General features: G+C 44.6%; 1 protein-coding gene across 2 annotated transcripts in view; it reads left to right on the top strand.

The window, feature by feature from the left end:
• The window catches only part of Chn2 (chimerin 2), a 267,306-nt gene that overhangs the window by 166,569 nt on the left and 73,035 nt on the right, over nucleotides 1-27,702 (top strand). For both annotated transcript variants that reach the window (XM_021647954.2, XM_060379985.1), the window contains exons 4-6: nucleotides 13,300-13,331; nucleotides 17,392-17,505; nucleotides 19,415-19,700. In XM_021647954.2, coding sequence (XP_021503629.1) covers nucleotides 13,300-13,331; nucleotides 17,392-17,505; nucleotides 19,415-19,700 — 432 coding nt within the window. The remainder of the gene's footprint in view (nucleotides 1-13,299; nucleotides 13,332-17,391; nucleotides 17,506-19,414; nucleotides 19,701-27,702) is intronic.

Genomic DNA, 27,702 nt, shown 5'->3' with positions numbered 1-27,702 from the left:
GCTTTCTTAACACATTGAATTGCTGCCTGCGGGTCTTTCTCCAGAAGAACAGAGACTCCATCAGTGAAGTCCATCCCTGGCATGGAGAGCAGCCAAGCAGCAGTGGGTAATCCGCAAACACAGAGCAAAGTCATGCAAAAGGGGCGGAGATGGGTAACATAAGGAATTCAGAACCGCCAGAGGATTGCTAAGAGTCCATCAGGCTTACCCAGTGCTGTTATCAGGGCAGTGAGTTGGGCTTTTGGCACTTTTAAGGTGCTCACTTAAACCCAGACTGATAATGTATCCTGCAGTGGTCCAAGTTTCTTTCTGACCTTATCCAAAGGGCCAAAATGTCAAGATTTTTTGCATAACTAATTCAAAGTCAAATTCCACTGGCATTGCCTAAAGAACATGCCACATAAGCAGAATGCTTTTCTGACCTAAATGTCTCCTTTCTCCACTTGGGGCTTTCTGGAGAATAGAGGATTACAAAAGGCAATTCCAAAAGGGAAATAAAATGACAGTCCATTGTTTCAAACCATTCTCCATTCTATACAGCTTCATTTCCTACTCCCTTACCATACAATACTCTATGTATGAATACGATTCTTTAATGCAAAAGTCGATTGTAGAGCTGTGGCTCCCTGTGCTCATGACCAGAACCAGCCTTTCTTTTGATTGTCAGAGGTTGGATGGGATACAAGGTCTTCTTCAATTGCTGTCACACCTCACTGCCCTGTTTCACCTGCCAGGGAATCAGATGCTTTTTCAACCTCACTGAAATGTTCCTTCCATCTTCAGGGGCATTTTCCTGGGTTCTGGTGTTTCTGAATAGCCTGTCTCATCATTTCATTTTTATTTGTAAAGCTGTCCTTTGAAGCCTACAAAAGTATTCTTCTTCATTACACAGTTTAAGGTTTAGTAGTCATTCCTGAACTTCTCAGTCTCGGGCTGTAGGCCTTGGTCTTGTCTCAAGCTTGCCTGAGAGATGTAAACAAGGACTGGCCAAATCTCAATGAACTCAATCCACTAAAAGTCACAGATTTCTGTAACTTAAGGTGGCTTTCTGTTATCCCATTATTCTCCTGCTTTCTATGTTACTCTTCAAAAATAAACATTTTAAAAGAAAGTGCATTATGGGAGGCTGTAACACTCTGCAGATACAAGATACCCAGAGCTGGAACAGCTCTAAAATCATATACAATTGATTCTACAAGCCAGAAACAAAAATCAATCTCTTTGCTCTTTAATTGGCTTTATGTGTAGTGATCAGAAGGCAATTGCTTCCCTGGTAGAAGCATTTCAATTCCTTTCATCCTGGGCTTTCTGCGTTGGTCTTTCTTCCCTCTTAGTATTGACACAACCAAGAATAAAGGGCTTTTCCCATCAGTTTTTCTCTCCGTCTTTCATCTTACTAACACAGTCAGCTTTCTTTCTTCACATTATTTTGTCCTTAGTTAGACTTCCTTTGGTCTTAGACTATAGTGTGGTGGAAGAATTGACATATGAGCTTTTTTCTTCTTAAAGATAAAACATTTTTAATATGGTTCCCCTTTCTTTTTTCTTTCCTTTGCTTTTGTAGACTCTTACTTCTGGAACTCTTTGTGAAGCTGAGAATGACTTGATTATCCAATTTCTGTTCTTCATCTTTCTCCTGAGTTGTGGGATTACAGAGATATGCCATTATGCTCAGTTTGTACATTGTTAGGCATCAAACCCAGGGTGCCATGCATGCTAGTGTTGTACCCAGATCGTGAGACCCCAAAAGACCACCAGAAGTCAAGTCTGTTGCAAAACACATGAGGATCTTTTTAGTATATATGCTGCTGAAGAGAGCACAGAGGATCTTTTTATTACAAGCTCAAGCCTGGGTCACAGCAACTACCCTGGTTGAGGAGGAGTGCTGCCCTGTAGTCTAGGGGAACAAGTGAGCTAAGGAAAGTGAGGGGCCACTCACAGGGCAGCTCATACTAGGCAAAGTTTCTAGAAGATTCTTTAACCTCACATGTGGTTCCTGTTTCTTAAAATGTAACTGGGATCTGTGTATCCCACTGTTACACAGTCACACTACTATAGTGCATTTCACTCTTCCGGAAAAAGAAAGGGTAACTGATAACATCACATAGCACAGCATGTGCCCTGCCATCCTTCCCTGGCCTGGGACAGCATGACCCATTCTATCCCCCTCTCAGGAGCCAAGTCAGGAGTGACACACTGAGACACAGTAAAAAATCTGTGCTCTTTGGAAGGCCAGTTTCAGGCTACTTCTGTTATTTGAATTTCCCCTCCAACTATAGCAGCACTGACAAGTGGGGCATTTGAAGAAAAACTGGGTCACCTGGGGAATGGATTAATGCCTATATGGAGATACTAGGTTATTTGCTACATACATGGATAAATTATGCAAACAGAAATCAAATGTTCTACACCCCAACATACACACACACATGCACACAGACAAAAAGACCGAGTAGCTCCTACTTTAGCCCAGGCTATGTCTCGGACATTGGAGGGCCTCTGGGGAAGTGGCGAGAGCAGTAAGAACACAACACTTCTGGGTTCTGTGGAAGGTAGTTCCTGTGCTCCAAGACCTGACCAAACAGCTCTTTTATCCTGCTCCCTGGAGTACCGCCATGGGAACAGACAGCACAGGAGGGGTTGATAGCACCTTTCTACCCAGACAGTCCGCATCCAGGACAGGGCTTCTAACACAGTGCTTCTCAAAGTGTGATTCCAGGAGCAGGAGAGAGCATCACCTGGTATCCTTCCAGAAACACATGTTGTCTGTCCAAGCCTGGACTTGCTGAATAAGAAACTGAAGATGGAGGCCAGCCACCTGCCTCGAGTGTGAGGACTGGTGTTCTCAGGGCTAGTCTTGCTCTGTTCTGCTTTCTACATCCTAAGATGTTCTGCTCTCCCTACATCCTAAGAGTACGTTGCCTCCTGATACTGATGGACCACCTCTGGGTTAGATTTTTTCATGGATTCCAGAGCAGACATCAAGGCATCCCATGGCACTCTTTGTTTCTGCTTTGTGTCTCTCCTCCCAAATGTTACTTCCATCCTTTAAAAGTATCTTGCCTTTCTTCTTTGCTAGGTTTAGCTTTACCATACTCTTTCATATTACAAAGACCAAATATGAATCTTTATACAAATAGAGTCTGTGGTCAGTGCATGTCTCCTGCCTCCACCTGTTCTGGCATTATACTACTGATGCTATTTTGTATTACAAGTTAACAGAATTATTCAAGTCCAGGTCTAATGATCCATCCTCATGTTAATTCATATTGTAAGTATTCTGTTATAAACCCCACCTCTTTTGGGTGAGGTTCACATATTTTCTTAATCAGTGACTGTGCATAAAACATCCTTGCTACATTTCTTTTTGCTTTGAGAAAACCTTTGCCTTAATAAAAATAATAAATTCATTATGGCTGTGCCAGGAATACTGTGATGAACACTCCCACCCCACCCCCAAGATCCTAACTCCTTTACTTAGTGATTAATGAGCATCTCCTAATCTGGGATTTACACGACTATTTTGCTAATAAAAGCCAATCCATAACTCATGCTCTCAGATTCTCACCTTAGCTTCTGCTTCTCCATTGTCTGAAGGATAATGTCGTCCTAGCCATGGGAGAGCAGTAACTCCTGCCTGTGCCCTTTCACAGTCACAGTCTTGCGTGACTTCAGCTCTAAAGCCACTGTATCTCCAGGTCTTGTTGGACAGAACAGCAAGTTTCACTTCAGCGATGCTATCTCTCTTCCCTCCTTATTTACATGGCCACTATCATCTCCCTAACTCATGTGAAAGGAAATTAAATAACCTGGGAAAAGCCTGACAAGGGCATATTGGTTGGCATCCGGCACCTTCTGTCCCGTTAGGTAATTACACATCGATTGTGTGATGAATTGTTCTAGTGCCTCCCAGGCTATTTCTACCAGGCATTTAATTACACTCCCTGGGTATCCCTTTGCTTAGTTGTCCTCGAAGTTCCATGGCTTCTCAAGAACAGGCTAAATGCTGTATCGCCAATACTTTCCTGTCTAAAAATGCATAAAAGACTCACTTGCGTTTCTATAGGCTCTGTGGCTTACATATATAGTCCAGCCACTTTCTGCCTTAGTACGTAGTGGTTTAGGTTGTCATAGCATATCTGGCTTAAAAATGAAAGATGTCTTTCATTCAGTGCTGCAAATGAAGAGGGCTGCACATGAATAGGTGACTTGGCCCACCATTAGATAGGCCTAGGAAAGATGTTTATGTTTTGTACTTAGTGTAAGATTTTATTAATGGGACACATACCTTTGTAGTAAGTTTCATCAGAATATTGCAACGTTCATTCATTGCTAAATGAACTGAGTCCTTTAGACAGAGACTGTATGGACCTCAGAGCCCAAGCTCTTTCCAGTTCAGCCCTTTCAGGAGAACTTGGCCAGCCACTCATCAGGTACCAACAGGAACTTTGAAGAGTGAGTTGATACGTATAAAGTGGTTAGGTTAGAGGCAGGTCCAGTAGCTGTGCACAGAAAGTACTGACATTCATTCTTGCTCCCTCCCAAACGCTGTGAAGGTAGAATGAAACCACAACCTGTAGCCAGGAAAGGACTTCACCGTGGCCATTTGAAGGAGCAGCCAGCCCTTCAAATACACATACACATGGTCAGAAAGGCCAAGACAGCAGCAAGAAGCAGGCATTCGGTGACCTTCTCGCTCACCTGCAGGCCGTAGCCTGCTAGAAAAAGCAACCAGTGCTGCTTGGTGGGGACAGGAAGGTGGGGTGGAGTCATGTGACACTTCCTGGACATGTAAACTGTACTGGTTTTAATTTCATGAAGAAACCTGGTGTCACCTCCTATCAGCCATTAACCAGGACTAATGATTTGCATTTAAAAGTTTGCAAAAGAAAAACAGGAAGTCCTCCACTTTGAAATACATGGTCTTAAAAGTTGGTTTGACGGGTGATAAAGAATGAACAAATAGATTTGCTCTAAAATGCTGTGGAATGTTGGGGGAATGTGGGCGTGTCTGCTGCGAATGGCTTTCAGGCTTTCATCTATTCAACCAAATCTATGAAGATTTCCACATAAAACCGTTAAGAGGGTCCAGATTATTTGTGCAAGCAGAGGAGGCTGAGAGGCAAAGCTGTTCTCTGTGGTGCTGGGCTCTGATAGGCGGGTGACAGGTTCAGTGTCTGGTGGTAGTAGAAGCCCATAGGCCATGTGCAGGAATCCATTCTGTGGAGTTTATAGTGATCAGGAGGACGGGCGTTAACACAGTGCTCTCACTATTTCACTTACTATCCTGCTGTAGAGTTCTTGGGGAAGTGCCTACTCTGGAAGCAGTGTATTAGATGCTTAAAAAAAAAAAAATAACCGGAACAAGCTTCTAGCTTTTATACAATCATTGTGATGAAGAAAAATGAGCACCAGTCCTGAAATCGGGGCTGGGCCTCCGACTTGGCTCTGATGAGCTATGAGAGCAAACCAGTAACCACTCGGAGCTGCAGCCTCCTTCCCTATGAGAAAGATGCAAAGGCGCTCAGCCACCAGCCTGGTGGACGAACATCCATAAAGCATGCTAGAGGCGCGAGGAATTCACAGGACCATGCATGTTCAGAGAGCAGCGTTATCCCCTAAGGGAAAGACTTGTTCTTCATGTGGTATAAACACTTGTGCGCACACATGTGCACACACACACACACATAGAGTCAGCTAGAGACAGGCAGAAATAGAAACAAACTCAGAGAGAGACAGAGACACAGAGAGAACTGTTTTAAAATATAAATCACAAATGTGTATACAGATTATAATAGATGCATAATAGAGTTTATCTTCAGAATTAAAATGTCATTGGGTGGGGTTGCAGGGACCTGTCTAAATACCCTTCAGGACAGACTGTATATGCAAAAGAGAATAACACTTACTAGACAAATTTTTCATTTTGACGGCGTCCTGAACTCTGCTGGTCCTTCCTTTTCTTTATTTGGGCATGCGTTAAGCACTGCATGAAGGAAGGAATTCACTAAGGGGATAGAGGACTTAAGCAGGTCCGTTCATCAACCTGCCCCCGACTCCCCTCAAAGTTAGTGGCAGCATCTTCTTCTCTTTGAATCTGTTCTGTTGGACAGTTCAAGCTCCTTGGGCTTAGGAGGAAGAGGGAAATTTTTAAAACAGTCAAGAGGAGAATCAGGAAGGTGAGCTAGGGACTGGAGTGGAGCCTCGTTTAAAAGGTTACAAGAACTAGGGTTATTTAGTTTGAGGAAGAACATGCAGTCAAGGGGCTGAGATATCAGTGCAAACAGAAGTCAGACTCCTCTCTGAAGACCAAGCAAGCGAAGAAAAATAATTATGAGGCAAAAAAAGATTTAGGGTCAGATTATAAGATGAAGTTTCCATTCATGAGTAAATCCTGGATTTTGATTTCCCTTTACAAGGTTTATTTTAAAATGTGACACCTGCTTGTAGAAAATATCAAAAGGATGGAAATGCTGGTGAGGTAACGTTTTTTAAAACACATACACACAGTATATTTTTGTAAGTAAGCTTATAAAATATTTCCTTATGACTTTTTCAAACATCCTTAGTGGCGTTTATCTTTCTTTACCTCTTACCCTGTACTACTTCCTCCTCTTCTAGGGTCCCCCAGACCATTTTCTCCCTTTCATGGTACTTACTATCACCCTCCCTAGAGTTTCTCCTGCCCCCTGATCCCCTTTTAATGTTCTTGCTTCTGCAGTTATTTAAGGGCAGAAGCACAGGGAGGAAATGGTAGATGGCTTGCTGGGGTGCAATTGCTCTTCCTTCACGCTTCAAATGTGCACATGAGAAATCTGGGCGTCACTTCCTCCCCCATCATGGTGTGTGTTCTACTGTTGCTTATCTGACGAGTTCTCGGAAACCAGCACTTCACCGAGGTCCGTTCTAGACAAATACTTAAACAGTCCTCCAGCCCCTTGTCCCAGGATGTCTTCTGTGCTTGGGCCCTGACCCCTGGACATACCGTCTAGGGCGGAATTTGCAAAGGAGTCCCTCGACGGCGGGGAGCTTGTGCCGTGGCTCCAATGTGTGCAGGTGTGTCTAATCTACCCTCCAACTCCTTAATCCTGTCCTTTAGAGTTTTTGTTCATTTGCTTCTCACACTCTACAGAATTTATATTTCTTCCAATCAGGGAGTAGGTTTTTTTTTTTCTTTTTTTCTTTTTCTTTTTTTAATTAATCTTGCTAACATTTTAGTCTAATATATTTCATGTTCCTCAGTGCTGCTTTGATTTTGTTGCTGGCATTTGGTAGGTATTGTCCATTCTTAAACATACTTTTAGACCAGTATTATAAGAACTATTCCCTGTTACTTTCCTTTAGCTTCATTCTGCTTTACACATTCAGAGCATTTGTTGCTTATTTGAATTTTGGTTTGTTAGTAACTTTTCTTGAAAATACCCAAAAGTGTAAAGTTCTTTTATGCTCAAACAGCTTTTTTTCCCCTCCCACTACTGGCATCTTAGATAAGACAGGTTGTGCATGGTCAGCAATGTTCCAGACTAAAGACCTGAAGCTGTTGCTCACCCCGGCCCACAGGGTCAAAACCGTCAACGCTGTCTGTAGCTTTGCCGCATGTGCCTGGGTTATGTGGGGTGACAGGATCGTCTCTTTCACAGCGGGGAACTGCTGGTCTAGAAAAAAAGTCTTTTATTTTCTGTATAAGCATCACTAATTTTTAAATCAAATTCCTAGGGAAAAATCTAAGAAGGGAAGTTAAAGGCAGAAAGCAAACCAAAGACACGAAGCTGCTTCGTTCCATCTGTGCCTCTGCTCACTAGCAGAGTGTCTCCCTTATCCTACCCGACGCTGCTCACGGAGCAGGCAAAGCCACGGTGGCTGCCTGAAGTTGGTCACAGAATGTCTGGACAGATTTTTCCCCCCTGTTTTTCAAGGATTTGTTTTTATTCCGTGTGTATGAGTGTGTTGCCTCCATGAGTTGTGTACCACATATGTGTAATACCCATGGAGGCTGAAAGGGGGCATGAGATCCCCTAGAACTAGAGCTGAAACAATCTCAGGTCCACGGCAAGAACAGCAAATGCTCTTAACCACTGTGCCACTTCTTCAGCTCCCTGACAGCACGTTGTGATAACACATTCTGCTCAAGAAAGGAGGGCGTCGTCTCTCAAGCTCAGCTCCAGGTTCAGAAAGCTTAAAGTAATGACCTAGGAAAAAAATAAGGCCTTGGGTTCTAGAAAGATATGTGGGATTTGGGTGTGCTCAGCTTTCACTCTATACCATGCACTTTGAGTTACAAGAATGAAAATTCCTGGGCTTTTACTTTATTTCCTTTTCAGCAGAGATCTTTTGCTTCTAATTAGAAAGGAATTAACAGTCTTTAATTTTTGTGGGTGAAATCACCCCAGTATGACCAGTCCTAAATCTCCATCAAAGTCCTTTTCTTACACACTTGATCTGTATCTCAGAGAACCCAGCAGTCTGGCTGCCTCATGCAAAAGGTTCCTAAATTAGGTTTTTAAAATTATTTCTGTTAAGTATAAACTTAACATATACCAGCTGCTGAGGGATTTAAAAAGCTTTGTTGTTTTTTTCTTTTTTTCTTTTCAATTATTGGAACCCTTGTTTACAGAAGACTCAATGATATTCTTTAAATGACTTTGTGTTGAATATAAAAGAATGTGTTTATCTAAGCAGTGATAATCTGACTATAAAGAAACTCATTTAGGGATTATACCCCTTGCCTCTCACAGTGCAGCTGTCACTAGAATGTTCTTCCAGGCTTTTACAAATTGCTGAAAAGTCTTCCTTAAAATTAGTAGAACAAGTCAGGGAATAAACCTGGTAGTTTGGGAAGAAATATGATTCTAAATCATAGAAAAAGGATGCAGGCTCAGAAATCAGGATGTTGTGGCAGGTTTATCGAAGTTCTAGTTGGCTAACTCACTGATGAAATTCAAATCACAGGGGAAGAGGTTTTAAGGTGTTCATCCTCATCAAAGAAAACCCCAAAGCCCCCCAGATAAGCAAATTGGAAGAATTCTGAGAGCCAATCAAGGCTTTAACATTTTTAGTGTTTGCCAGAACAGCAGAGAAGCCCTGGGGTGAAGGGTGTCATGGCCAGGCTGACACTAGCTCTGAATCCTCACTTACCTCCTTGCGTTATAGAGGGCGCAGTGCACGGAAAACTTAGAGTACATAGTGACACTCAGTAATGCCACGACCATCGCCAGACTGTTCCAAGTCTCACGGTTTTATAGGCAGTGCCTCATCTGATCTCTGAAACTGTCATATTAAAATAGCGTGCCTTGATAGCACCAATATTATTAAAGACTGAAGAAAATGAGATGCAAAGAAGTTTCATAATCTCCCCAGAGTCGTACAGCAGGTAGGTTCATGGTGAGGAAAGGCCTGCCTCTAATTCTGTCACGTTTCTGCAGGCATACGCTGAGCACATGGCTCTTCGCTTTCCAAACACTGACTAACTGCCACAGTGAATGGCTCACCAGCCATTTAGCATCATCTTTCCTCAGCTAACAACCCATGGTACCAAGTTCCCAGATGCCTGGCACCTTCTAAGATGATAAGACTTTTGTGACTCCACTTTGAGGTGCAGATTCAAGCTCCCTGGTGAGGGCAAGGCTCTGGCCCTGATGACCTGGTGACACCCTTTCCCTGTGATACTTTGAGTAGGAGGGTGCTAGCCTGTGGAAGGAGACTTCTTTCAGAGCTCTGTGTTTTCCTGATGGGTCTGAGTTTAAACAGAGAGCACAGTTCCCTCCCTTTCCTCTGAGGAGCTGTGGTTGGGGTTTGGTAAGCTCAGGCATACTGGAGGGTGCCGCCAACTCTGTTCTAGTAAGGGGACAGCATTCATATCTTTAGCAAGAGTATTTCATTGCTTATTTTATTATGGTACATGTTCAGTGGAGAAGGGTAATGACATCCCCAATCTGTTCAACTCCACACCTCACAGAGGCATACATATGCCTTATTCTACATGTTAAACAATTAGAAAATTAATCCTACAATGTTTCATACTATACCAAATCCTTATTACCATGCTCATGATTATTTAGGAGGATTTTAGCAACATTTGGAAGTTTGATCTTTCAGGATGCTTTAGCAATAAATTGGAACTTTTTGCCATGAAAGGAGCATATAGGCTCGTGCTGGCCGACTCATTTTGTAGGGTTGTATGAGGCTCAGATACACGGTGCCTCTACCCTGTGTCAGACCTGGAGAGGAGCCTGAAGCTAAAATGAAAAGGCTCATGGTGTGAGGCCAGCACCTGCATGTGGGGGGTAGGGGCAGTCAGGTAGAGTTGTTAAATTTGTGTTTAAGGAGTTTCAGGCTTGGCAGCATAGGAGGATTCCCTCTCCAGAAGGAAACAAAATAAAAGAAAACCCTCCAGGTTCACCGAGAGACTCTCTCTCAAAGAATAAGGCAGAGAATGAGAGAGTAAGATACCCAGTGTCTTCCTCTGACTTCCATGTGAATCCATGGGTCATGCATACATGGCAAGCACATATACCATAAATACATGAGAGACAGAGACAGAGACAGAGACAGAGGATGTTGTGGCTAGCCAGGCTGTGGCCAGTGAGAGAATATGCTGGATTCTTCTGGGCCATTGTGTGGAGGTTAGCAATCTCACCAGAGAGGACCCAGTCCCTTAAGGCTTGATACCAAACTGACAATGTTTTCTCTGGATCTAAGGACCCACTGTCATCCGGCTTAAAGAAATGTTAAGCGCTATGGCTTTTCCAGGGCCCTTTAACTAAAGTGTAAGAACTGGGCTGACTTGAGGCTGGAGTGTAGGCTCTCCTGAGACTTCTGCCAGCAACAAACAAACAAACAAACAAACAAAAAAAACTAGAAAAAAACTAGAAAAAAGAACAAAGACAGCTTTCAACTCCAGCCATTTTCTCTCTTTATCATGAAAAATTACACATATGTATTTTTCAAGAGCTATAGAGAGGATAAAGGAAAAGAGCCTGGACAGAACAGCTTTGATCAGTGGGAGCTTGGTCATGGGCCAAGTACATCCTTGCCTTTCTTTCTCTTGCATCTATCTTTCCTCCTGTGTATATCTCCCAAATGTAGAGAAGATAAAGAAAGGCAGGATATCTTCCCAAACTTGAGTGCAGATAGAGGTGGAATAGTATTTTTGCCATACCTCTCTAGTGACATTTGTGTCTTCTTCCCTGGCTCCATTCCATGTACACAATGTCCTCTGTCACTTGGTATTCCTGGTTTATGTTTAGTGGTTTTACACCTAAGGGGTTTGCTCATTGCTTGGATCAGTCTTCTCTGGCAGGATTTTGTTAGGGAGACATTAAGACACTATATTGATTTCCCTGTTTGGGAGTCAATGTTAGATTTCACCTCATGTTCCCCACATGTCATGAGCAGAAAAATCCAGGAGCTCTTCGTTGCTATGTCCTCCCTGTATTTGCTTGGCCATCACTGCATGAACAACGACAAGGATAAACACAGTGCCCTCAACCTAGTATGTGTGTATTTTCTTAAGTGATGAGTAAACTGAAAACAATTGATCTTAATAAGAGCATGGAAATAAGAGCATGGAGCAATTGATAAATTAATAAAACATGGAGTGATCGATTCTTATTAAGAATCACTTAAACTCCTTAGTTATCTATCTCTTACCTAATTCCAGGAGTTAGGAGTCAGCTTCACCTACAGTGCTGTCCATGTGAGAAGTTTGACTAGTGACCCATTTCCTGTGGGAGAAGTGAGGGTAAAGGGATAAAATGGGGCTGAACACTACACTCGTATTTTGCATCTTGCAGTATAGATTAGCCAAAAAGTTTCCCTTCTAAAGAATGAAGCGTTTTTAATTTTGGACTCTTAGACCTCCAAGATAGTTCGCCATCATGTATTGCCCATATCCGCTAAGTTTTCTAGATCTGAATCACCTCTATGGCACACTGATGTGGTAATTGAATATCAGTGGTACTCCATAAATAAGAACTTCAAAAGCCAAAAGAATGATAGCTGTGACAATTTTCAGCTCATATTCAAAAAGTTACCCATGTGTAAAGTGACAATAGAACATCGCATTTATAGAAAAGACACCTGCTAAGAAGGAGCCTCTTTATACACTCTGTGCTTTAGTTAATTACCTCATTTAAATGTTTCTTCACAAAAACATGGAGTAGACTTCACACCTCAAAGAGCAACAGCTATGAGCAGCCTTTTGATTGAACACTTTTCAGGTATAAAATGCATGGTAGAGAGAACACGTGTTTAGAAGTGTCTAGATGATTAGTTGTGTGTGAGCTAAATTTGTCATAGCTAGGTGGTGAGGTGGCCTTTGGAGCCCTGGATTCCCCTTCTGAGCTTTCCTCATGATCTAGAATATCCTAGAACCCCTGTATCCTTTGGAATAGAGGGGAAATGGCCATATATCTTCAATCTGCCTGGTATCTAGAAATCTAAGCACTGTGCCTATCTGTGAACTTCTTAGAGTCTATTTTGCTGTAGACAAAACTGACTATGGATAAAACATCTGCCATGCTCATATCCTACACCAGTGAACACACACAAATGTGTTCCCAAATGTTTAACTATCAATAAGACTTCTAACTTTTCATATAGTTCAGCTCTATTTGGACTGAGAGCCAAATGTAAGTCTGTGCTCATGTCTTATCAAGCCAATACTGTGAACATCAGGACATAAAATTCTTATGTGATAGATGACACATGATCAAATCTGATATACTTATTTCAGTCTTGCCCTTTTTATACTGTACCTTGGATAGCAAATGAATTGTGGCCCGTTAGTAGGCATTTGTTGAAAGATAAAGGGGAACGCTAGAATAGCAATTTTATTTGAGAAGAAACCAAATGATATTTCTCTTATTTTTTATCCAGGTGCAAGCCCTTGTTTTTTCATAAGTGCAAAACAAAACAATTAAATGAAGATTGAAATAAATGCTTATGTTTTATTCATGCCAGAAGTATCTGCCTTGTCTTTTTGAATGAAGTTAAAATGTTTCATAAATCTCTTACTGTTTCCTTTGGGAAAAAAAAATGTCTTTTTAAAAAAATCCTTTATTGAGTTGATTTGGTTTAGATGGGAAATGAGCCTAATGAATATAGAAATGTAATAATTCTGGATCGTTCCTATCCATTAGGACGTGTTGATTAATTCTAAAGCTTCATGCATCTCTGATTTGGTGAATGAATCTATAGTAAAATTACAACCAGGATGCTAGCTGTTTATCTGAATCACATTTTTGTCTAGCTGATTTGAATTCAAATGCATCATTAACGTTTTTCTTCTTTTTAATATAGGTGGAAAACAGACCAAAATATTATGGAAGAGAGTATGTATTATACTATTCTTTGTTTTAATAATTTAATAAGTAGTTACTTTATATGCCATTCAAATATAACTATGAAATATTTCCAAACATAGTCTTCATCATGTCTATTGTGGAAGTTTAGTAAGAAGAATAAACGCAATCAGACATTTTTGTATTGAATTTTTCTTCCCACACTCAGGTACCTGGTTTCCACAAAGGTGGGGTAGAGGAGAGTCTGATGATGTAGTTCTCTCCTCAGAACCAGCTTCCAGGTGCCTGGCCAGTGTCTGAGAAGGCAGGATCTCCAGCAGAGTTTCATTTCACTGTATGCCCTGATACAATACAAACACTTAAACATCAAAAACTGCACCCTTCAGCTGAATCCCTGAGTATCACCATCCTCACAGCACAGTGGTCAGGAAAAAGCACCCCCCACTCTCTCCCCTTCCAGTGTCAGAAAACCAAAAGGATCGTTCTCTAGACCTGGATATGTCTGCCAAATTGCCTTAAGAATATGTTTATTCTCTTTCCAACCCAGCCACATTCTCCTTTGAACTCCAGCTCTAGCTCTGTTTGACATCCTTAGCAACATAGCACAGAGCAAATGCCATGATTAGCAAAGCAATCTGCAGTCTAAGACTGGGAGGCACAGAACCCTTTACAGAGAGAGGGCTGTGGAATGGTCCAAGGGGGAAAGGTACATAATTCATTCTCTTCCTGAAGTTAACCTAGAAGCATGACAAGGCAAAACCTCTTTCAGTGGTGCCCCCTGCCCCCGGCCCTACCCCTGCCCCTCTGCTCTTTTGGCCAATGCAAGACCCTCCCTCTCACCCCCATACCCAGAAGAATCTTAGCTTCATGATTAATGGACTGTTTGGTTGCCCTAGCCCAGCGCTCCTTCCTGGTAGACACAGCCACATTTGGGAGCCTTTCTTGTTAGACTTTGAGCCTCCCGCCAGCCTTTCCCTCTCAAGGACCCACCCAGGAATGCAGGCTCCCCTCTCATCCCCCCTCCTATCTTTGACAGCTGGTCTATGTTGTCATATGACTAATGTCCAACTGACTTCACGGTTACTTGTATATTGTACAGTTATTATTTTTTTTTTAAAGAAAGAGCAAACAGGAAAACTTCCCACATACAGTTTTGTACCTGAATCTAACAGGTGCTTTATTTGTTCATGTAATAAATATGTAAATAAATTTTTTTACACAAAGTTTGATTGAATTATCTATTCTATTTCATCCCCTAAACACACCACATCTTATAAACAAAGGAGACAGGGAAGCATGGAACCCTTTTCTTAATCACAGAAGGATATTTTGTATTAGAGGAGGACTGAGGGAAAACTTGCAAGGTTCTGCTTCTCTTGTTTTTAAAAGGTGAAGTTTTCTTGCCCCTCGAGTGAAAAAGCAATGCACGTATCTCGTACACTGCTCAGGACGAAGCTCCAAGACAGGGGACAGTGGGTGTCTCTGGGGAAGCAGAATATTTCTGTATTGTTTAAACTTTCCTATCATTTATACTGTCAACATTTCAATTCTGAATGTTCCCACCGTGAGCTACCACTTTCTTTTTTAATTTAAACCCTTATTTCTAAGGGTGTGCGTGGCTTGCCTGCATATATGTCAAGTGTGTTAAGTGTGTGCCCGATGCCTGCACAGGCCAGAAGAGGGCATCAGATGCCCTAGAACTGGAGTTAACGATGGTTGTGGGCTGCTGTGTGGTGCTGGGTCCTGTGGAAGAGCAACAAGTACTCTTGGCTGCTGAGACGCCTCTCCTGTCCTACCATTTCCATTCTTGATATCTAATACCTAATAACCTTGGCAAAATAGAACACATGGAAAAAATAGATGGTGGGAAACACCCACAACTCTCTCCACCCCACGAAAAGTAGCCCACTGCTGTCCTTTTAGCTTCATCCAGATAGTCTGGCTTTTTAAACAATGTGTAAGTCACGGACTGTTTTCAGCCTCACAGAACTGCAGCTTCCTTCTTTTGAGCAATCAGTCTGGATTCTTGATGCACACCTGTGCCCTATCGCACCAGTTCAATTTCTGGTTCAAGAAAGCTAATACTTAGCTGTTTTCCTGCGTTCACACTGGAGCACTCCCAGCCCTCTTGCCCCTTTCCTGCAGGAGTGAGCAGGGCAGGGTGCCAGGTCCTTGTGCCTTCTGTAGTCTATGTCTGCACCTGACCCTACTGACCGCACTTCTGCCTACTATGGCACCTCCTGGCATATCCTAAGTGCTTCACCCTCACACCTCCTCTGGAACCAGCTTTTGTCCTTTTTGACTGATAAGAAACTTTCCTGTGTTCTCTGTTCTTCCTATCCCTCTTGTCCTGTCCCTGTGTCACCTCCCTCATACTTGCAAGGCTGCCCTCAGATCTCTTCATCAAGACCACTGCCAACCCTCCCTGCCAGAGCTCATGCCACACAGGACGCTTCTGCACAATGTCTCAGAGCCTAGTGGTTTCACTCACAAAGCCCTAAACACCTCTGCTCCATGGAGGTCAGTGTTATATACAATGTACAAGACCCATCCTTCTCTGTGTCACTCTTCTTAAAAAGGAAACTTTGGTCTCTTACTATGCAATAGGGTTGCTCTTACATCTCAACATACATTCCCAAGATTCCCCAACAGCACTGCTGTAAGCACCGATTCCTGAGATTTAAAACCAAAACTTAGTAGAGCAAAGGATTCCTCCTATCCCTCAACCCCCTGCCAAGCTATCATTGCCTTGATCTAAGAGCTGCTTTTTTTATACAGGACCATTGATGCTTCTGGCATCTTTGCTCCCTTAGGACGAGAACATTGAAAAGAAGAATACTGAAAAAGAGAAAATTAGGACAACACACATGCACACAAGCATGCACGCACACACGCGCGCGCGCACACACACACACACCACACATGCATGCGCGCGTACTCACACATGCATGTGCAAGCATGACTTCCAGCCTAATTTTTGTATTCTTGGACTGAGGGTGGGGGGGGCAACAAAGGTTATTTTTATGTTCAGAAAAAAAATTATATGATTATTCTCCCACTGGGTAATTCCAGATAGAGGCACTCATCCCTGTTCTAGGAGTCCCTGGCCTTTGACTTCTTTTCAAACTCAAGACCCCTTCATCTTAGACACACAGAGACTAGAATTGCTACTGATGACAGAAGAAAAAAAAAGAAAGAAAAAAAAAATAAAAGCTGGGCATGGTTGCATACTTGAGAGACTCAGGCAGGCCAGCCTGGTGTACTTTATGAGTTCCAAGACTACATCATAGACTATCTCAAAACAAAACAAAGAATTGCTAGTGATGGCCATGAGCCTTCATCTTTACTTAAAGATAGGAGGACAAATAGATCCACCCAGCCACCTCCTTCACCCTCACCAGTCACTATCCAAGCACTAGGTCTCAAACAACTGTCTTCAGAAGGCTAATGCAATCTTCCACAAGCCGGAAGTACCCCCTCAGTGTGCCACATTTTTTACGAGTGTGTGTGTGTGTGTGTGTGTGTGTGTGTGTGTGTTCATGGAGAAAACAGAGACAAACATTAAAACAGGAAAGTGGGTTCTTTTTGCAAACACCCGCCTAAACAATCACTTTCAGATGTAAAGGAATGGAAGAACCTGGCTTCTTTCCAGAGAAGGAGCCTCTAAATTAACCAGGTCCAGCACCAGAAGCAGGCAGGCTGCTAATCAATAAGTGTTCATTTGTAATCAGGATAATCCATGGTTCTCTGTGTTTGAGCTGAAAGCTAAAGTGGTAATTGCTCTTTTGTTATTCCCCGTGGCTGGAAAGGAGCCGTAACCGAGTTTTCCTTTCAATCTTCATTTCCAGCCTGAGAGCAGAGACCGTAGCAGAAGGCTGGGTGGACTGTGTGTTTTCCTGTTTTTGTGACTCCTGGGGGAAGGCAAGGAGGTCGTTCCAAGAGGGTCTTCAAGATGTACCATAAATGCATCCCTCTTCATTCCAGTGGAGACAGTGGGTGTCTAGGGACCTAGTAACCGTGGTTTTTAGGCTAGTCCTCATGGTACTTTGCACATGGTCTGCTCAGAGCAGTGACTGCCTTGTCCCTTCAGGTTTCATGGGATCATCTCCCGGGAGCAGGCTGATGAGCTTCTGGGAGGCGTGGAGGGTGCCTACATCCTTCGAGAAAGCCAGCGTCAGCCGGGATGCTACACTCTAGCCCTAAGGTGAGTTTGGTTGGTTGGTTACTTTGGTTTGTTTTTTTTGAGACAAGGTCCCTCTGTGTAATAGCCCTGGCGGTCCTGGACTCAGTTGGTAGACCAGGCTGGCCTCCAACTCACAGAGATCCGCCTGCCTCTGCCTCCCTAGTGCCGGGATTAAAGGCGTGTGCTACCACACCCGACCTTGATTTTCCAGTTTTTAAAAATGATAATAGGTAGCATGGACAGAGCTGAGTGGGGTGGTGAAACAATAAAGACAGACACACAGGAAGCTGAGATCAGGTGGACGGACCTTCCTGGTGGAGAAAACTGTAGCACCCCAGAAGAGCAGCGTCTTTATAATGGAGTGTTGACGAGGGAGATGGAGTTGCAGCACACAGCTGAACAAGGAAGCCGGGCTTATAGTATTCAGAAGGAGGCGGGATTAGCTAATCTCAGTAGACTCAGCCTCTGTAGCGGAAGCAGTATTCAGGCTGTAGACTTCCAGGGAGAGAAAGCTATGGTGGGCCTGTTCCGAACACAATGTCAATATTCTCACTGACACGCAAGGAAGGCCTTGCTAGTGTTCTTTGAACCTCCAGGAGACTGGGGGTGGGGGGATTTTGTCATTTTCCCAATGAGTCTGAGGCTATGGGGTCCTTAACATGGCTGTGCCAGTGTCAACAAGGTACATTCACCCAGGACGTCACATGACACTCAGGGCTCTCTGAGTTTCCTGCTACAGTAAAATGCCCATAATGTAAAATTCACCATCTCCACCCGATTAAGTGGGAAGTACAGGGGCATCAGACACACTCAGCTAGGCTTTACAGCCCCCTTCACTGTCCACTTCCAGAGCCTGCCCCTCAGCCCAGATGCTGAGTCTGCACCCTCACCCCTGCTCAGGTTACTTTGCTGGAGGCTGAGTGTCTGTTTACCTGGCTGCAGTCATGCAGATTATCAGTGGGAGTTCTTCATAGACAGGCAGCCCATCATTCCTGAGTTCCCAGGGACCACCTGACCCCAAACTCACCATGATGACTGCTGTCAAGCATGCCAGCAAGCCAATAGGGCAGGCTTCTCTTGAGGTTGGCCAACACAAGTGCTGAGGCATGCAGATGTCACTTGTATATGCCAAGCCGTTAGCTCCTCAGAGGCCTCGTGTGGACTTTCGGAAGTGGACCAGAGCTCTCTCCGTAGGAAGAATGGATGTAGAGGAGAGACGTCCCAGGCTGGCCCATGAAGGGTGTGTGTTTAATGTACTGTCTCTATGGTGTGACCTGCAAAAGGCGCTTTCTAAGTTGTAACTGAAAATGTATAGAGCATGTCTTAAAGTGGCTCAGTGATGAGGGAGTATTTCAAAATCGGTCAAGGACTTCGGGTAGGCAGAGCATTTTCCTATCGCCTGGCAGCCCATAGGAGGCACAGGTAGTCAGGAAGGTGAGATTGAGGGGACTGGTGGTACACTTAGTACCTAGCTAATATTTCTCTCCTGCTTCATTAACTGGGGTAGCAGTCAGAGATGTGATAATAAGGGACATTGTGGGGAGTGGTGGTACCTTGCAGAGGTAATTGTCATTTTCCATTAAAGAAGTTTTGGGCTGCCATATGTGTAAATCAGGGCTTTGACCTTCACAAATGAGATTGGATGACCTAATGTCCTGAGTCATCTATTGGATTAATTGTTCACAATGTGTACCTGAGGTTAGATCCTGTCTGCTTCCTTCCAGGCACATGGGCTCTAGCATGGAGCCACAGCACTTCACGACTCTGCTGTGTATACTGTTAAATATGGATAATAATAGTAGCCATCTCAAAGGATCTCTGAGATAATTAGATGCAAGCACCTACTCCAGGCCTGGAGTATCCTGGGAGCTACTGTCACTTTCCCAGTGCCTGTCTGACCTGTTGTAATCCTTTGTTTTCTGATGGCCAGGTTTGGGAACCAGACCTTAAACTACAGGCTCTTCCACGATGGCAAGCACTTCGTGGGGGAGAAGAGGTTCGAATCCATTCACGACCTGGTGACCGATGGCTTGATCACACTCTACATAGAGACCAAGGCTGCTGAGTACATTGCCAAAATGACCACAAATCCCATCTATGAGCACATCGGATACGCTACCCTCCTCAGAGAAAAAGTGTCCCGAAGGCTGAGCCGGTCTAAAAACGAATCGAGGAAAGCTAGTGTCACCAACGAGGAGCACACGCCAGTGGAGAAGGTGAGCGACCCATGGCATGGCCGTGGGGGATGTAGTTTTGGTTTGTGCTGAATGAGGATGGATTGTGATAGATGCAATTTGTCAAAATGTTGGAGGAGACTCCTCCCCCTTTTAGAACTAGCATGCCAAAAGGACCTTACACTCTTCCAGGTCAACCCTCTCTTGAGCTACATGTGAGAAACACAAGACCCACAAACGTCCCATGATTTACTCTATGGTCAGAGCCTGGAATTTACACAGTCATTTGTGGGTTTATTTGTAGTTTGAAAGAAAGAAAGCAATCCATTATTGTTGAATGCCAAACAGTGATGAAAATGTTTTAAACTGCCACATGAGGCCTGCTGGCTGTCTCTGGCAACAAAGTGGGCCAGATGCATGGTATTTGTGTCTGTCTGTCTGTCCTGGGGATGTGTGAGTGTCTGTGCACGGGAGGCTCTCCTGCCTTTTGAAAGTGGATTAACCTAGATGGCGAATTACTGAGCCTGGAAAGATGGCTCAGAGGTTAAGAGCACTGACTGCTCTTGCAAAGGTCCTGAGTTCAAAACCACGTGGTGGCTTATAACCATCTACAGTCAGATCTGATGCCTTCTTCTGGTGTGCAGGCACACGTGCAGAACACTGTGTAAATAGTAAATAAAAATTAAAAAAAAAATTATTGACAGGCATGGAAACCTTCATCATAATGGGTGTGGCCCCAGGAAGGCTTACTTGGGATCTTCCTCCGCCCCCACCCCAGCAAAGCTCATTTTAACTCACTGTTATCAGAAAACCCCTGAGTTGGGGGAGTGTGCGAGCTGGGTGCGTTGTCACAGTGGCAGGATATGGTGAAGAGGGAACTGTTTTTGCTCCCTACGAACCTGCTCTTCATTTGAAATGCTCCCTCACAGTTGGCCAGCAGATTCTGGGGATGTGCCCCTTTGGGGACCATTTGGCTTTGGCTGGTCATGGCTACTTCCTTCCGAGAGTGACCGCCTACCACACCATTAATAGGCCAGATCAGACCAGATTAGAATTAAATAGATACAGTTTTATTGGGTGGGCGGGTTCACTGATCTCAAAGAACCCGGCCAGGGAAATGGCTCCCTGGGCTAAGGCAAGGGGGTTTTATAGATCTTGGGAGAGGGGTGATGACATATAAGCCAGGAGCTGGGACAGTGCCCAAAGATGGTCAAAAGCTGGGCCCCTGGGCAGGCACTTCGGTGGGCTGGTGGTTGCATCAGCTGCCAGAAACAGGGAACTGAGCTCTTGGTCCCCATTCCTTTGTTCTGAGATTTTCAGTCCTGGTGGGGTTTCCCATCTTGTGCAAGGGCGAGCAGCAGGTTTCAGCCAAACAACCCTGAGCGCCCACTGTAGCTGAGCCGAGCCCAGCTTGGAGGATGGGCTGGACTGAGTCAGAGAGAGAGACACGGAGGGCAAGATGGAAATGCTGCTCCATTGGGTGGCTGCTAATCCTTAATTAAAGTCAAGTGGGTCCCTGATGCCAGGACTGTTGGGGACCAAGGAAAGCTTAAGTGGAACGGAAGGACTGGGTATCAGAGATGAGAGACTTACCAAGTCCTGGGATGGCTGGAGAGAGCAGCCAGGCTGTTGGCAGCAGGGGCATGATGTTAATTGATTTGCTGATTGAGTCTCAGAGCAAAGGAGGGCCATCCACAACCTCGAGTCAGTTGAGCAGCTGGCCCGTGAAAACATAATTTGCCATTTTCTTTTTATAACTCTAATATCTTCCCAACACCTGTGTATTCTTTTAGAAATAATTGATTTGGGAAAATTGGGGAACTGCTGGTTGTTTACATTTTAATAGGAGAGTGGGGGAGAGAAGGAAGAGAACAGAGAGAGAGAGAGAGAGAGAGAGAGAGAGCGCTTTCAGAGTTCAGTTCCAGATGAAAACTAGTTCTTTGTATTTGTAAATCTGTTCAAAAGCGATTTAGAATGGAAAATCTGAAAGCTGACCCTCTCAGCCTTGATAAATCAGGGGATGAATTGTGAGATAAGTCTCTGAAGTGGCATGTGTATTTCTGAATCAGAGAGCAGGACCACTGAAAATGCAGTGATACAGAAAGCAGCCCCCACGATGGAAAACAGCAAGGAAGTTCCATTAATGGAAGCTGGTATTTCTGGGTGTTAATTTTCAGCAGGAAACGGCGTGACAAGATGTGCCTTCCGTCTTAGTTGGGGTTTCTACTGCTGGGATAAAACACCACAATGAGAAAACAAGTTGGGGAGGAAAGGGTTTATTCGGCTTACACATCCATATCTCTGTTTATCATCAAAGGATCTCAAGCAGGGCAGGAACCTGGAGGCAGGACCTGATGCAGAAGCCACGGAGGAGTGCTGCTTACTGGCTTGCTTCCCATGGCTTGATCAGCTGGCCTTCTTACAGAACCCAGGACCACCACCAGCCCAGGGATGGCCCCACCTACAAAGGGCTGGGTCCTGGATCCATCAATCACTGATTAAGAAAATGCTCTACAGGCTGTCCCACAGCCTGACCTTACGGAGGCATTTTCTCAGTCAAGCTTTCCTCCTCTCAGATGACTATAGTTGGTGTCAAGTTGGCATAAATGGAGCCAGCACACATTTCCCTCGAGCACTGATTCTTTAACCTTTCTAATGCTATGACCCTTTAGTACAGTTCCTCATGTTGTGGGAACTCCCAACCGTACAATTATTTTCATTGCTACTTCACATTGCTACTGTTATGAATCATAATGTAAATATCTGTTTTCGGGTGATCTTAGATGACCCCTGTGAAAGGATCATTTGACCCCCAAAGGGGTTGAGACCCACAGGTTGAGAACGGCTGCCCTAGAAAAATGAGTAATCTGATACAATCACATTGGGTGAGCAGCCGGTATCCCATTACTTTGGGGAGGTGGGTGGTTAGGAAAGAAAGGGGGTGTTGAAGGAAGAAGGCTGTACTCAGCAAGAGGCTTGATGGACAGTTGTTAGGAGTGCTGATTTTTTTGGACACTAATGATGTGTTTGGCTTTCTTGAGGAATACTCTGGACACTAGGTCTGATTACTTGCTGCCGGCCACTCATTTTGTTAGGAGATTATGAGCTAACTTGATAAGAATCCATCCATTTCCCTGTGACCTGTGTTGACAAGTGTGATTAGGAAAAGCCTCAGTCTAGCGAGAAATCCTGTTGCCCTTCAGGGCAGGGCAGTGGCCTGTTGCTATGGAGGCAGGGACTGCAGCCGAGCTAGTGGGAACTTGAGTGAATTGACTGAGAGCAGCCTCAGGTACCTGTCTGCTTCAGTTAATGGTGTGCCTTAAAGGTTTTAATGAGCGGGATGGGTTGACTCTCCAGCATTGCTCAAATTCAGCAAGTCTACTTCAAGGGGCTCAAGTGTTGCTCACCCATTTGTTTTATTGATTAATTACCTCCAAGTAAATCTAGAGAAGACTGTGCTATGAATCTAAAAACACAGGCAGTGCTAACTGGGGAAAAAAAAAAAGGCTGTATTAACTCCTCTCTCAGATTTGAGTGGTGTTCAGTTCAGATTTACTTTCTGTCCAGGTTGTTAGTGGCGACAGACCTGACTTTAGTAACTGGAGATAAGGCGGGGGTCGGGGAGCCTGCAGAGGGAATAAAGCTGTGAAGGTTCAGCCCCTGCTAGTAGGTAAACTTCACAAGTCTTTATTTAATTAATTGGCTTTTAAAACACGGTATATTTGGGTCACCCATTTGGTGCATTTAATTAAATATGGTCAGCCTAGTGCAATCTCTTACATGAAATGAACTTTAGAATTTATAGCAACCATAGATTATCTACTGGTCTTCAGGAAAAATGGTGTGGTAGGCAGTCTATGAATAACCCTGAAATTCAACACCCAGATTGCACATACATGGAACAATTTCCCATTTTAGACTCAGAGCGGCTTTGCCAGATCCACAGGCGGGATTCTCCATGTCTGTCTTCTTATTCCTGCTTCACACTAGCAGGATGAAGAAGTTAGCCCAGGCTTCTCATCCCATATTCAGAACATCTTTAATCTACAGAGCAGCTGGACCTAATTGTGCCCCCATTGCCTTTGTTGCTCTAAAGTAACCCCTTGGATTTGACCAAGTCCTGTCAGTGGATACTTAAAATCACTGTCTTTACATGGCCTGATTTTTGAAAATGCATTACTGTTTCTAGCCATGAGAACCAACCTTTCTCACCAAATGCATCCCTCTGAATCAAATAAATCACATGGCAAGTGCACCTGTATCACCTGGGTATAGTCTGATGTAAACTGCACCTGTATTTAATGTGGGAAAATAATGTGTATCCATGGGGTAGTAAAAGCACTTTTAATAATATATAGGTTGAGTATCCTATGCCCAAAATGTTGGAGAACCGGGAATTTTTCAATTAGTGATAGACTAGCAGTTGTTTATCCATAATCCAAAAACCTGAGACAAAAAACGCTCCCAAGGTCTTTGAAAGCCTGAGATACAGGGTGTGAAGCCTGCGTTGAATCTTACTCATTTGTTGACTGGTTCGGATGTGCTTAGCCCCTCTTATATCATGTTCATTCATTTCACTGTTTTGTTTTTTCCATGACATTCAGCATGAGTTATGGCTTACTCGTTTATTTCACTGCTTTTGGAGGATGGTCAGCCCCAGTTATGTCTTATTCATTCATTTCACTGTTTCTGGTGGTAGCAAATGTCAGAAAACAACTTCCATGAGGCCCACAGCGGCTCATGCATGAACCCCCAGGACAACAAGAGCGATGAGCAGGGCCGCTGCAGAAGAAGAAAGTGTGATTTGTGTCACTCTCAGGAAAACACTGAGTTCACATGTTTATTTCTTGTCAAATCCTAAAGCTAAAAGAGCAGGCATTGCTGATTGTTGGGGGCAGGGGAGCAGGTATCTGAAAGAGCTCGTGTGGAAAGCAACTTTTCCTTTCCTTGTTCCTGTTTGAAGCCCTTTGAACTCTGAACTATGACATGTGCAGCATCTATTCAAAGACTGGAGCAAGAATAAAGAGCTCACTGTGTCTTAAGGACACAAGTCATATTAAAGCCAAGAAAAGCGCTTTCCGCCCTGGCTGCTGCACTCACAGAGCTGATCCAGTTCCCCACCTTCAGCCTTCTTCCTCATGCTTACAAGTTCCCCTCCTCTTTTACCAGATTGTTCACACAGAATCTGTGTTCTCAGGACTTACTGGGGGTTTGGAACTGGAAGAAGGTCATTACAGCACCAGGCAGAAATGGCTGCAGTGTGAGAATAACTCTTTGAGAAGGGGAAAGGTTTGCCTTTGCCTGCTGGTCCTCCCACCTCTTCTCCAGGAACTCCTAGTCCTCTGCCCTCTTCCATCCCGTTTCGCTGCCCACACTGCCTTCCTCTAGCTGCTATAAGATCAGTGTCCCAGTTGCTCTTTTATGCCTGCCACAGGCAGCAAAGCCTCTTAGATTTCCATCCTCTACCACAAAGCCCAGGCCAGCAGCCCTTCCTTCTGCCTCCTTAGGAAACGCTCCTTCACTGAGGACCTGATCTGATAGCACCACTCTCTTTTTCCTTACCACCGAGCTTGAGAAACTGTCTACTTTCTGGCTGCCCACCATCATACCAGATGATCCTTTAATGGTAGGTTCTCTGTGATCCAGCTGTCCATCCAGATAGCTTTATCTGCATCATCTCTGGCCTGAAGGCCATTACCATGCCTAGGAAGGCTTGCTCAATCGTACGGACCAGTAGAAGCCTCTGGAGCAGATGGAGGTCACCCTGAGTGTTTTTCTCTCAATTCCAAGATGCCACAAAATGCCCAGAGGCCCCCAGAGAGTGCTCAGCAGTGCTATCCTAATTTTGGCTGCAGGACAAAGTTCAAATACCTCAGCAAGACCTTAGCTGTGTGCCTGAGCCTGGACTCCCCAAAGAGACTCAAGATCTCAAATGGTACCCAAGAGAGAAGGTGGGAAAGGTCAGATCAGAGAAAGTAAAAACAAGCAAAAAGAGAGGCTAGAAGGAATGGGCATCTCAGAGTCTGTCCTTTGGTTTTCTTGCTGTCTTGTGAGAAGCCATGCTGGTCCTCAGAGGACGATAATCCATCATCTCCTGGCCTCTGGAGGCTGAGAGGTGCTTCGAAAGGTCCAGCCTCTCCCATTCCAAACTGTACTTGCTGATGAGGCACATCTCCACAGAAAGAGAAAAATGCCCAGGGGCACTGGTGCTATCTGACTGTCCAGAGAGAAGTCTGGAGCCACGTGGCCTTGTGTGGAGGGCAGGTAGGAGATAATGCAGGCTCAGGGGGCAATGGAAATGCCCCTCATGCTTTGCAGCCTGGTGCCTCCCTGCCCTTGCTACTTTGCTGCAGGCCTCCCTCTCCCTCTACCCCATATCACCTTCATTCCTCAGCCTGACATGCCTTCCCCTTCCTGTGATCTTCAGGCTTCCTTGGTGCCAGCACAGCCAATCCTCTCTTTGTTACATCTGCTAGGATTCACCCCAGAGATAGGCACATGGTCTTTATGTGGTCTTAGCCCACTGTATCCTAGGTCACTATTGCATCAGTGATGTTTGAGTTGTGACCCTGAATATCAACATTTTGGGCCTTCCTGAGAAGATGCTTAGACATGCAGGCCTGTGGTCAGAGCCACCAGATCAGGTCTTTCTGGGGCACCTGTGGAGGGGATGCCCCTTCCATATCCAGGTTAAAGCTCCTATTCTGGTGACTTCTGGTTCCAAATCCCCACACACCCCTAGGCGCTCCCTTGCAAACACTTGTTGAATGAAGCAGGAAGAGATAACTTAAGTGTAACAAACTGAGCCAAATTCATAACAAGGGTTGGTGAATCTCAGACTGACCCAGAGCCAGGGCAGGAGCTTCCAGCCCTTCTCTGGTCAAGTTCTTTCCTCCAAGAGCTGGAATATGGCTGAAAGCCTCCTTCAGCATCCGGAGAAGCCAGAGCCCAGGGCGGAAGGAATCCAGAGACCCACAGCCCGAACAAACCCTTTGCTTTACAGCACAGAGTATTCCCCAAACCTCGAGAAGACTCAGATAGGCGCACTCCACATAGACTCCTCACAGTTAAGATGGCTGAGGTGTGTCCATTACACCGCTAGGGTCCTGCCGGGATCAGCCAGAACTGAAAATGAATACATATCACATTTAGTGGCCCCCTCGGGCAGCAGAAGGCCGGAAGTTTCCAGAGAATTTGTTTAACTGGGACACTTTCCTTTGGATTGTCAAGTCAAAAGTGGACCATTGCCACATACTCAACAATCCAGGGGTAGCAGCAGAGTTAGGGAGGGTTCATGAGAGCTGGAGTGGCGCTTCTTTGTGCCTTCATTAGAGTTAATCAGGATATTGACCAGTGACCTTCACCAAGTTGAGGTGCTACACACACACACACACACACACACACACACACACACACACACACGAGAGACTGAACCGTTAACAAAATAGAGGAGGTGAAAAAGAGAGCTGCTTGGATTACAGGTCCAGAAAAGTGCCAATTCTCTCCTCAGGAGGTTCTTTGGAAATAACATGTAACTGATATAACCAGGCTTTCCTCAGGCGCTGAGGATAAATGAAGATGAGTAGAGCCTGGCTAGTGAAAATGACAGGTACAGTAATGGCTGTGGTCATCCATCTTCCTGTCACACATACCCAGCCATAAAAACGGAACAGGAACGCTGCGTGAACGGATTTGAACTGGCTTGACACTCTCAGGAAGCCAGGATTTACTGGCTGTTATCTCATGTCGGAATCTAACCATGTGGATTAATGAGCAACAGCTGACTTGGCTGTGGCGGGAATCGGGCGGGGACGGGGGAGCAGAGATGAGGCAGAGCTCTCAGTAACTCCCGGAAGGAAAACCAAAAACAACAGAAAACAGCATGTTCAGTTCTCTTGACGTGTTGAATGGAAGGCTGGTGTGGTGCGTGCGAGTCGTAATGATTTTAAGGGCTTCCCGGTGGTTCTGAAGCGCTGCCCAGGCTGAGACCCTGGGTCATGAGTAGTAAATCCAGGCATACAGTATTCTGGTCTACCTTGGCTCA

Source organism: Meriones unguiculatus, chromosome 3, assembly GCF_030254825.1.
Source record: "Meriones unguiculatus strain TT.TT164.6M chromosome 3, Bangor_MerUng_6.1, whole genome shotgun sequence".
Classification (NCBI taxonomy): Eukaryota; Metazoa; Chordata; class Mammalia; order Rodentia; family Muridae; genus Meriones; species Meriones unguiculatus.
Note: the sequence above shows the minus strand (reverse complement) of the source record. Positions and strands in the feature narration are given on the sequence as shown.